General features: G+C 43.8%; 1 protein-coding gene across 1 annotated transcript in view; it reads left to right on the top strand.

Annotated features, from left to right (window-relative positions):
- Positions 1-11,063, top strand: part of tab2 (TGF-beta activated kinase 1 (MAP3K7) binding protein 2) — a gene marked incomplete at its 3' end in the record, with an annotated part of 36,031 nt that extends 24,968 nt beyond the window's left edge. The window contains 2 exon segments of the mRNA XM_034204566.1: positions 8,931-9,121; positions 9,386-11,063. Coding sequence (XP_034060457.1) covers positions 9,020-9,121; positions 9,386-11,063 — 1,780 coding nt within the window.
- Between the last annotated feature and the right edge of the window lie 661 nt (positions 11,064-11,724).

Below are 11,724 nucleotides of genomic sequence, written 5' to 3'. Positions count from 1 at the left end.
TCACAAAGCCTGTAATGACATTGTCTTTATTTGATGTCTCAAATTATGTTATCAAAGAGTCTGTAAAGAAACCCTCTTTTCTCTAACATGAATTGTTAGGGATAAGAATGTAGCTTTACTGCTATAGATTTACTATGTTTTAAAACAATGATATGATGACATATATATGTTTAGGGCTGAGTAGTTGAACTACAGATTAGTATTCCTTTGTCATACAGTTTCATTTAAAAAGTAGACATTTGAAGAAGTAAAACTATACAATATTTGTCTCAATAAGGATCAGAGGAAGGAATCTTTTGATTTGATCTTTATTGCACAGCCGATCGAGGGGTCTTGACCCACTGCTATTCTCAGCCAGCAGCCTCTCCTCAGCCTTTACCCTGATCAGGCCTTAGGATCGAACTTTCTGCTGTGGTGGGGGGGTGACTGCAGCTGTCAGGATCTATGATGAAACACACACAGTTTTTCTTTTAGAAGCTGCCTGGTGAGCTCAGCATTTCACTGCCAGCAGAGATCCTGTGCTGGGAGGAAGAGGGGAGGATAACAAATGAGGAGGGAGGGTGGTTGGAGAAGAGTAGTGTCTGATCCCAAGAAAGCACACATTCACACATTCACACACAGCCACGCAAGCTGCAGAAAGCGCCCAGCAACTTAATCTACTTACAGCTCTATCCTCTTTCCGATTGCCGCCCAAAGACAGACACAAGTAGCCATGCAGCTTCTTTTAACTGATATTTCTGATTTTTACAGAGGAAAAAAGTTCCACAACAACAACAATGATCCTGGTAGTCTTTCTTGAGTTTTTTTAGCTTGTTGCTTGTTTGCTCCAGAGGCCGGTGGTATCCAGCGGGGCCAACTCCCGCTGGAAAATATCTTTCAGACCGCAATGTGCCGTCCAACTTCCTCTGTACCTCTTGGGTTGACCAAAGCCAGAGGAGGTCATTTGTCTCTTCAGCGATCCACTGCTGCTTGCATTGACTGGCATCCATCCTGGTTCGTAGTTGTGTGTGTTGCTGAACAGAATTTGCTTCATTTTGTTGTTGTTGATCAGGTTAATCCCATCCCCCGACGTAAGCGTGAAGTATTGGTTCTTGCCGGGCAGCCGAGTGGGGTCAGCTAAGAACCGGTTTTCGGTGTTTAGAGGCGGCTCCGCTGCGGTGGAAACAGGAAGAACCAGAGCTTAATCAGGCTGTAGCTCAGAACCGGCACTGGAACCGGTTTGGTGGAAAAGGGGCCTTAGCTGACTAACAGCTGATGAGCTGAGATCATGGCTTCATGGCACAATTGAGTGCAAATTGGGTTCTGCGTAGAGTGGCTTGTTCCTGTTCTATAGACCCTGAACAAAACAACTGCTTCATGTGCAACCCTAGCAAATGTGTTATTGTTAAAGGAAAATGTTTTTGTCCCAAATGTACTCATCTAAGTAACGTGGAGAATTGTTCACATAACCTGATAACAATTTCTGCTCTGCCTGACCTTTTTAAGTTTCAGAATGTTTTAAGACAATCGGTTTCATGTTTCTATTTACGACACAGTTACTATTCATCCTAGTTTATCTTAGTTAGACTCGTGACATTAATGTGGTAGGAAATCTGTTTGATTCAGACGGTCACAGCTTTTGTGATGACTTGAAAAGCTCTTCTGTTAAGATTAGCCTTTCCTTTGTAAAGTTTCCATGCAAGCCTGTGCGATTGTTCACTCAAGGGGGCAAGGAGTCAATGGCCTAAGGTTCCTCAGTCATTAATGAGAATGAAATGTAAATTAACTTAACTATGAATCAAACTGCATTCTTTAACAACTGTATACAAGTGGTTCACAGAAAATGAAGGAATGGCATGAGATACAGTCTCTCTACCTCTGTGGGACTGCTTTTTCCACCAGGCAATCTGCACCGCTGAAACCGGTCGACAAGTGTGTAGAAATCCAGTGTGGTAGTTAACACTGGTCATTAAACCCAGGTTGTAGAATCAATCTATTTAGTTCCAACATCAAGTAAATAATCTCAGTCTCATAATCATTCAAAAAATGTAACAGAAGTACTGGAGAGTGTTATATAGTCACCAAAATGCTGTTGGATAGGTTATTTTTTAATCTAGCTGAGAGGCTATTATCTAACAGATGTCTAATTAAAATAACATCACAAGTAACATCAGTTCTAATAAACTGGCATGTTGGCTAACGGATCCACATGCTATGCATGAGATATATGCTAACCTGGTATCTGGCCAAGGCAACCACACTATTTTACTAGTAGCCACTGTGCCACTTCCTTATGACGGGCAAGGCTTGGCATGCCTTGCAGTTTTGTCTCATTCACTCATTAGATCAGGGATTCCATCTGGTACACACTCACTGGTATGAAGCTCACTTCATAAACATTTAGCCTGCTATACTAAAGGGACTAGAAATACAGACATACATGACGTGGAAAAGTCAAGACAACTTGAAGGTTTAAGTGCAGTGTTATCCCACACTTTTGTTTTAACCACACTCTTTGGAAACATCTTCCTGTGGGAGGTTCAGATGTGCCATTCAAAACATTGTGACATACTGCACAAAGCACAACCTGTTCTACTCCATTGAGATCCATGCAGTATGGAAGAAGCCACTGGACAACAAAGTAAATGCATCATAGAAAGGGAATGATTAGGCCATTAGGAAAAGGCTTAAATGTACAGACACTTGAATACACTTCTGAAAGGAAAGGTTCAAGAACCAGTGTTTCCCCTATTTTGGAGAAACCAGTTGAAGTGCGCTAGAATTAGAAAATACACAGCTGGAAAGAATCCGCTCCTTCCTCACAGAGCCCCTCCTCCAACACACACGAACGCACACATGACCAATGAGGGCACGAGATAAGTTTGTGCACAGATGGAAGGCTGACAGGCAGGTAGGCCATACAGTTACTTTAGCCGGGCCGGCTCAGATGATTGGTCGTGCTTTTCACAGTACCACGGCTTCCACAGATGACATATTTGTATGTATTTATTGTCAAAGCATTTAATATATTCATTGCTATCGGGATGTTAAGTGCATTCCATGGAATATAACATAAAGTGTATGTAACGGAGGTGATCTCTGGGGCCGTAGATCTCGGTCTCCGTTACGGATTATAATCTTTCCTGAAAAACGTAGGAAAACCTCTCCTAGGTTGGAAAATAAGAAAAAATATTAAACAAAATGCCTCTTGAGGGCATGAAGAGAGAAAAAGTCCAGCTAGCTCCCAATTGATTCCCATGTTAAATTGTTCTGGATCTTTCTTCAGAGCAGAGAGAAGTACACTTTAGACAAACTGCTCCCATCTCCACATGTTAGACACACAAAACCCCCCAAAAAAACATATTTCAGTTCATTGGGGTTCCCTGATGCTCACGGTCTGCTCATCTTTTGATAGGAGCCATAGTTTTGAACAGGTGGCAAAATTGTCAGATATGATCCTCAATGCATTCTTAATGACACCCAGTGCTGCAGCTGGTAACCATGGTGTTGCTGGGCAGATTGAAAGCTTTGATCTCTGGGCTCACACAGGTGTTATGAGTAGGTGCTCAGCACAGAAACAAACACTGACAGACTGGACTTTAACAGACTGTCTCAGCCTATTCTTTTCTGTCTGATGGAGACTTCATACTGACTTCAACAGGTTCCACATATTGTATACATTATTGGTGACGTATGGTTTTAGTCTAAAAGTTTGCAGTCAAAATATTCTGCTGCTTTCCCAAGCCTTTTTACTTTCTTTTCTCATCTTAATACACATTCATTCACTACTACTTACATCTGATATTTAACTCCTTCAGCCTACTTTCAGCTGCAGAAACCCATTCAACTATTACATTATTCAGCTATTTCAGGACATCAAGGCTATACATGTTGTTGTTTATAAACAAGCTTAATAAAAAAAGCTTAATATTTAAAAGAAAACGTTTTAAAAAAGGTATAAATACCTTTTTTTAAACGTTTTCTTTTAAATATTAAGCTTTTTCTGCATTTTTTTTAGCTAAAAGCAGCTACCATTCAGCTAATAACATATTCAGCTTTTTCTGCATTTTCAGCTAAATTCAGCCATAAATGTTCACAGTTTACAGCATTACCACGGCTTCCACAGATGACATTTTTTAATGGATTTTTTGTCAAAGCACTTCAGATATTCATTGCTATCCGGATGTTAAGAGCATTCCATGGAATATAAGTGTATCTCGAGCCGGTTTCTCAAACTTACCTACCCCACCTTTAAATAATGTCTTCTCAGCTATCTTAAATAACCTTCCCAACAGCACTTGGTGACTATATAACACTCTCCAGTAATTGTCTATTTAGGTTTTTGGGATGATTATGAGACTAATATTATTTACTGTTTCTGGTCTAAATAGATTGGTCAGTGTAACACTAAACCCAGGTTGGGGTTTTCGAGGGCTGCACGATTTGGGGAAATAATCTAATTGCGATTTTTCTGACAGCGATTCGATTTGTGATATTTGTTTTTAAGCGACCCAATGGAAGTTTATTGTAAAATGCAGCCATATCTCCGGCTGGGAAGGTCGCATCAATGTGCTCCCGTCTCTAGTACCCCCGCAGCCCGCATAGCTGCGGGAAGTAATTTTGCTCAGGGGGTGCTGCCAAAAGTGGGGAGGGAGCCGCTTAAAAAATAAAATGTTGAAGGTGGTGCCGGGCCAGGCCCGGCTGTCAGCGATACGAGCCACATACATTGTTTGTTAAAGGCGAGACACGGCAGGCAAAAACATCGTTTTTCATGCACTGGTCAATTTTGAGATGTTGTGCTATTTTGATTCTATAACATGTTTTCTTTCAGGCTTTTGGAAGGAAAACGTACAAAATACACATTTAAGTGTTTGTCTTACTATAGTTTGTCTATTTGCGTCTGTATATTTCTCCTAAATTCACCAAAAGTTAGCATTCTAACGTAACATAAAGTACCGCGATCGCTGTGTGCACCATGTCAACAGAGGTATCGCTGGAAAGCTGTGTCTCTCCTACACAATCTCATCGGATCCAAATATGGTCATTTCCTTTGTATCAGCAACCAATCGTGAAAGCACAAAGGGGTCTTAAACCAAGAAACGAAATCTCATTGGCTGGTGTCAACTTCTGACAACGTGATTCGTTCAGATGCATCACGTGGTGTGCTAAAACACTTCCTGGTTAGCTTTCCGCTAGAAATTTAGATCTCAAAATGGCAAAAAAACGGCGAAAAAAACGTTCACAGAGAAGACGACAACAATTGTCACTTGCACGAAGCAAGGTTATACAAAAAACAAATGACCCCGAACATGAAATACCTTCACAGAGTGCATTGATGCGCAAGCTGTCATCCAAAGAACAGGAGGGTTTAGCTAGCGCCTCACTGCAATCTTTAAAGGTCGTTTTCTCAAAATGAGTTTTTTCTCCTACTCTGAGTTCGAAATGTCCACTTCAGTTGCACTTACATACACCAAACCTTCCAGTTATATTCCTATCAATATTATGAAGGCTTTTACAGAAGGGTTTGTTCAAATTCATAGCCTGAATTATATAAGATGTTATACCTAGAAACATGGCGAACATTGATATTTTAGGGCTGTTGACAGTATTTTCTGATTTATGGAGTGATAAAAAGAGATATCCAAAATCCCTTCTGTAAAAGCCTTAGATGCTAATATGACTACAAAATGAAAACGAGAATTTTGAACCTGGCTTTATCCAAAGTTCAGATTTCGGTTCCTGAAATGTGTTAAAATATGCGCATATTTAATGAGGTAATGGCTCATTTGCATATTCAGAAAACTTATAATATAATAAACTATTGCCTTATTGTAGGTAATTAACTGGAGAAATTACCCTATTCACCTGGGGTGTCTCGCCTTAACTTTAATAAACCATTATAGACCTTAGCAACAGCTGCACATGCCCACATGCTAACTATGGGTCTTACAAACCTACATAACATTACAAATAGTTCAGAAAATATTATTTACAATATTAATAAAACTATGAATTCAATTTTAACTGATTGACTAGGCAAAACACTGCACAGCGGCAGCAGCATTAAAGGAAACATATCGTCTTACCTTGTGTTGGGGCTTCACAAAACTCCAAATGTAGCTTGGGGTGGCACTAATGAAGACCCTCATTAGAGCAGATACATCCACATTGTCCAAAATGTTACTATGGACATGCATTAAAGTCAGATGTGTCAGTCTCTTCTGTGTCATATTACTCTAGTTGTAGAGGTGGTGGGCTGAGGAGTAGCTGGTGGTCCACTCTTTTTATTGGGTTGTTTGTTGGAGAAAAAAATCCAAAATCCTTTTTTGCGCCATTCTAGAAAGTTGTCACTCTGCAGTGTGTGTGTCGCGTCACTCTCCCACGACCTAGATGACTTGGATTTTATTTATTTGGAAAATAAATTCAAGCCACCTGACTGATACAAATATATACTATGACTATTATATGCTACTGTATACAGCTAATTTTATTTTAAGTAAAATCATAACTATTTTATGCAGTTTAATCATTTTTATTTAGGTGGTCACTCAGTTTTTCAAATGTACACCACTCGCCAACAGGGGGTGCTGCAGCACTTCCCGCGGCTATGGCAGCCCGAGCTACGAGTGAAAGAACTAAACTTACATGAAACTTCCGTTGGGTTGCTTTAAAGTCAAGCTTCAGTTTAAGATTCACCCTGTAATAGATGTAGAACATGTGATGGAGCATTACTAACCTGACTCAGATGGTAGGGCTGTGCAATTAATCGTATTTTAATCGCGATTACGATTATGGCTTGCGACGATTATGAAAACAGCATAATTGACAAAATACGATTATTTTGCTGGGTGCGCTTTCGCCCCTCCCTAAAAGCCCACTCGGCCACATGGGAGTGACATGTGTTGTGAGTGTTCAGCGAGAGCGAAGATGTCAGAACAAGAGCAGCAACTCGTTAAAAAGAAGGGTAAAACTATTTCCACTATTTGCAAGTACTTGCCATTACATTTCACATCGCTAAAGATATGTCCACTGTTAGCAACCAGGGCTTTAAGCAACTTGTCAACACGTTGGACAAGCGTTACGCGATGCCGTCTCGGTATTATTTCAGCAGGTCTGCGCTGCCTGCGCTATATGACAAATGCCGTGGGGAAGTTGAGAGAGATGTGGCTTCAGCTGACTACTTTGCTACCACAACAGACCTATGGTCTAGCCCAGGGGTGCCCAACCAGTCGATCACGAGATGTGTCTAAAAATAGAACAACAATATTCTGTTTTATCGTTAATGTCCTGTAACATAATCTTCCTGTGCCAGAATAATGCACTTGAACGCATCAAAGCTTTGTGATTGGCCGGCGTCACCCCATGTGTCGGGGCGTGGCTGAGGGTCTTCAGTACAGGTGGCAATATTGTCACCTGCCTGCGCTCATCTCTGAAACCAGACCATGTAAACAGGCTGTTGTTTCTAGCGAACAATCTTTAACATGATGACATGAGCAGCCCTACCAGCATTTGCCATGGTGGCATAAACATTTTTATTTGGTCTTAAATTGTAGTTCAACATTTATTTCCTGTTACTTCTGGACCATGACGGTTGGCCAGCCTTCAACGTTTAACTGAGTGGAATATGTTGAATATGTTTTACCAAAATGTTGGCTATATGTTAAGGAGTTTTCAGTAGGTTGTGACAGTGCACTGCAACATATTTGATTTCATTTATTTTGGTCTAATTTATTTTTATTTATCATATTAATAATATATGTTTAGTATGGTTTTGGAAGTGCGCTCCAACATATTTGTTCTTGTTTATTGGTAAAATATTATTTGTTTTAAAGTTCAATAAATGGTCAATGAATAATCGTCAAAATAATCGTGATATCAATTATTGACCCAAATAATCGTGATTATGATTTTTGCCATAATCGCACAGCCCTAGGATGGTTTGTTTCACCAAACCATCTAGGAAAGCTCCATTGGAAGCCATTTGGAAAAGTATTTCAAAAATACTTGGCAGGTGATTGGATCAATCTGTCTATCACCTTCTATCATGGGCCACTTCTGATTGGTTAACAATGACTGGTACATGTGGAGCACAGTGTAAAGCCCTGCAGCTCTGTTTCCGTGCTGCAGTGCAAAGCTTATCATTGCTCCAGATCCGACTTCTGTGCCCCCCTTGTGTCCTTAAAAAGTGAATATGGATGTTAAGTCGCCGGTTCAAGTCCCAGACCAGACCTAAAAATGGAGTGTGGACTGCTACTTGGAGAGGTCCCAGTTCACCTCCTGCCCTGCTGTGGTGCCCTTGAGCAAGGCACCGGACATCCCCCTTCCCCCCCCCTCCCATTGCTCCCCGGGCGCTGTACAATAGCTGCCCACTGCTCCTAGTACTAGACTCCTGGTGCTAGACTCCTGGTGCTAGACTCCTGGTGCTAGACTCCTGGTGCTAGGATGGGTTAAAAGCAGAGAACACATGTCACTGTGTGTGCTGTGTGCTCTGCATGTGTGACCATTAAAGAGGGTTTCATCCCTCCCAATATTATTATTATTATTATTAAGATCAGTAAGAAATGCTGGTTTTCTCAGTAGTCAGTCAGAGGCAGTTTCCTCCTGCTGCTCCTTTTTTAGGAGCTCTGAGAGGAGGAGGGCTTCTGAAATATATATGCCATCTATTCTTATCTAGCATTAATGTAACATGTTTTGAAATCACACAGGCATAATTAATTTGACAACTCAAATGTCCGATTGATGTATTGTAGAGTGAGGTTGCAATAAACCACATTGACCTCGTCCCTGTCACTTTTTGATGAAATAATAACAAAACAAAGATGTCCTCAGATCGCATGACTCTGTGAAAAATGTTTTCCTCAGTATGTATTTAGAAATATTTGATTGTTGGTGTGTTTTTTGTTTGTGGAGAAAAGTTCATCAAATGTTTATCTTTTTTTGTCACAATTTAGAAGATGTTCAAGATGAAGGCACCTTGCTGCCACGCCTGACGCCCCAGTGCGCTTAACAGAACAAGCAGTCCTGACCTGGCAACATACGAATGGCCCAGGGAAGCCACCAGATTGATATTCAGGTTTTGCATGACCTGCGCCAGAAGTTCCCTGAAGTCCCAGAGGGTGTTGTCTCCCAGTGTGTTCTGCAGGTGGGCAAGTTCACACATCTGACTCCAGTAAAGATGATTCCTAGAAAGTAAAACCACCCTGATGATCTTTCGCTCATTGTAGATACTTATTGGTGCCAGCAGATTTGGTCCATTCGTAACAAGCAGCAAGTTAAACCATTTCATTGTAAATAGACATTTTTCAACAATATCCCGCTCTGTACAATCTTTATCACACTTCTTTGTTAATTAAAAACGGGTGTGAATGACACTGATATAAGCTCATTCTCTCTCTTTTTCCTTCAGAACAACAACAACCTGGACGCCTGCTGTGAATACTTGTCCCAGATCAGTCCGGGCTACCTGTACAGTGAAGAAGGACACCTCAGCTTCTCCGACGACCCCGGCTTCATTAGGCTTCGTAATCATATGACCCAGTTGAACCTGGGCCTGCAGTCTCAGAATGTGCATTTGGCCCCGGTTCGGGACAGCCTGAGAATGAACGGCAGTCGGACTCTGGCCCACAGCCTGAGTGACGGGCCCCTTCAGACAGGACAGGCCCCCAACAGTGACTTCTTTCAGCAGGAGCCACAGTCAGCCCCAGTGCAGGTGCCCTCCAGCATCAATGTGTTTGGTGTGATGGAGCCAACCCGTAAACCGCAGCCCCCCCAACACCTAGGACTCTACCCTCTGGGTGTCAAAGGAACAACTATGGGTGTCCAGCAGACCCCACGCTTCAATCCCATCACCGTGACGCTAGCCCCCCATATTCAGACAGGACGCAACACCCCCACTTCTCTGCACATACACGGCGGGCCCCCGTCGGGCCTCAACAGTCCACAGGGTAACTCCATCTATATCCGGCCCTATGTGAGCCAGTCTGCTGCGAGCCGGCAGAACCAGCCGCAGGGGGGCCGGGCCCAGTACAGCCCCACCTCCCAGCCCCAGCAGCAGATCTACCAGATCTCACACCCCTCCTCCCTGTCGGGCACCTGGTCTGGCCCTCAGCACGCCTCGTCCTCACATACCTCACAGCACCAGACCTCTCATGTCTACATGCCAATCAGCTCCCCCACAAACCCCCAGGCCCCCTGCATTCTTCCCACTGCAACCCAGGCCTCTTCCTCTGGTGTCTCCTCGTGCTCTTCCTCCTCCTCCTCCGTCATGCCCACCTCCCTATCGACCATCAGTCAGTACAACATCCAGAACATCTCCACCGGCCCCAGAAAGAATCAGATAGAGATTAAACTAGAATCCCCTCAGAGAAACAACTCCACGACCACGACAGCCGTGCTGCGGACGAGCAGCGGGGCCCGCTCCTCCTCCGCCTCTTCCTCTTGCCCTTCCTCTTCATCCACTTCAACTGGGGTGACTACGGTCCCCAGCACCCCTTTGTCCATCGGAGGCCCCGGTCTGAGCCGCAGCCAGCCCACTGTTTACATCTCTGCCAGCCCCCCTGCTGCGGCCCCAGCGGCCTGTGAGGAGGCGGCCTTGGCCCCTGCCGGTGCTCGATCCCAGCCCAAGTTTTACATTTCTGCTAATGCCTCCAGTGACGATAGTGGTGGTGGTAGGAACCCTCCCACAGTCTACATCTCAGCCAACCCTCCCATGCAGGGACCCTCAGGGGCCAGGAACATGGGGGGCCAAGTGAGCATGGGCCCTGCCTACATCCACCACCATCCACCTAAGTCCCGTGCCTCTTTAGGAGGGGGAGGCACAGCTTCCTCCCCACGTGTTGTGGTAACTCAGCCCAACACCAAGTACACTTTTAAAATCACAGTGTCCCCCAATAAGCCCCCGGCTGTGTCCCCTGGAGTCGTGTCCCCAACTTTTGAGCCCAACAACCTCCTCAGCCTCCCCGCCGACCACCACTTTGTTGAGCCCGACCCCCTCCACCTCTCCGACCCGCTGTCGCCTCACAGGGAGAGGCCGAGCGAGCCGCGCCGACTCAGCATGGGCTCTGACGACGCTGCGTACACACAAGGTGAGCACTTGAATGCAACAAACACACAAAACCATGGACAGAGGAAACATAAATCTAGTACTCATGGATCAGCTCTCATGCACACCAGTCTGCAGATAAAATGTTTAAATGCAGAGTAATCGACACAGCTTGGACCAAACACACAAAATGTGCAAGAATGGTCCACCTACAATGGTGTTGGTGGATAAGGCAGACTGCTCCGTGTGTGGTGTCGCTGTGCCGCTGTCACGTCTGTTCCTTGATCTCTGCGGCACCGACCAATTTGATATTCGTGTGACAGAAAAAATTCTAAAATAAAAAAAGTTTATTGTCCGGCCGCGGCCGAAAAATCAAGAAGCAACGTTAGTACGCTATAATCGATAATGGAGCGAGCGGCGAGCTACTGTAAAGCTGCCCAGCTCGCAATCGACGTGTTGGAGACCCCTGACCTCCATCATCTGATGTCTCAGAGCTGTTGGCTTCACTTTTATTGGTTGTTTAACAAATGTCAAGTGGCGTAAGAGTGCACATTGATAAGGGAGAAAATACCAGTTCCTAGAGCCATTTTAACTGAGTGATAGTATGCAGGGGTTTTCTTGCCAGCAGTGGGTCTAAAAGCTTTTTCCATCGCTTCCTGCCAAGAGTCATTTTACCATACAGTATACTGTGAGATTTGAAGTCG

This window comes from Gymnodraco acuticeps, unplaced genomic scaffold (genome assembly GCF_902827175.1).
Source record: "Gymnodraco acuticeps unplaced genomic scaffold, fGymAcu1.1, whole genome shotgun sequence".
Taxonomy (NCBI): Eukaryota; Metazoa; Chordata; class Actinopteri; order Perciformes; family Bathydraconidae; genus Gymnodraco; species Gymnodraco acuticeps.
Note: the sequence above shows the minus strand (reverse complement) of the source record. Positions and strands in the feature narration are given on the sequence as shown.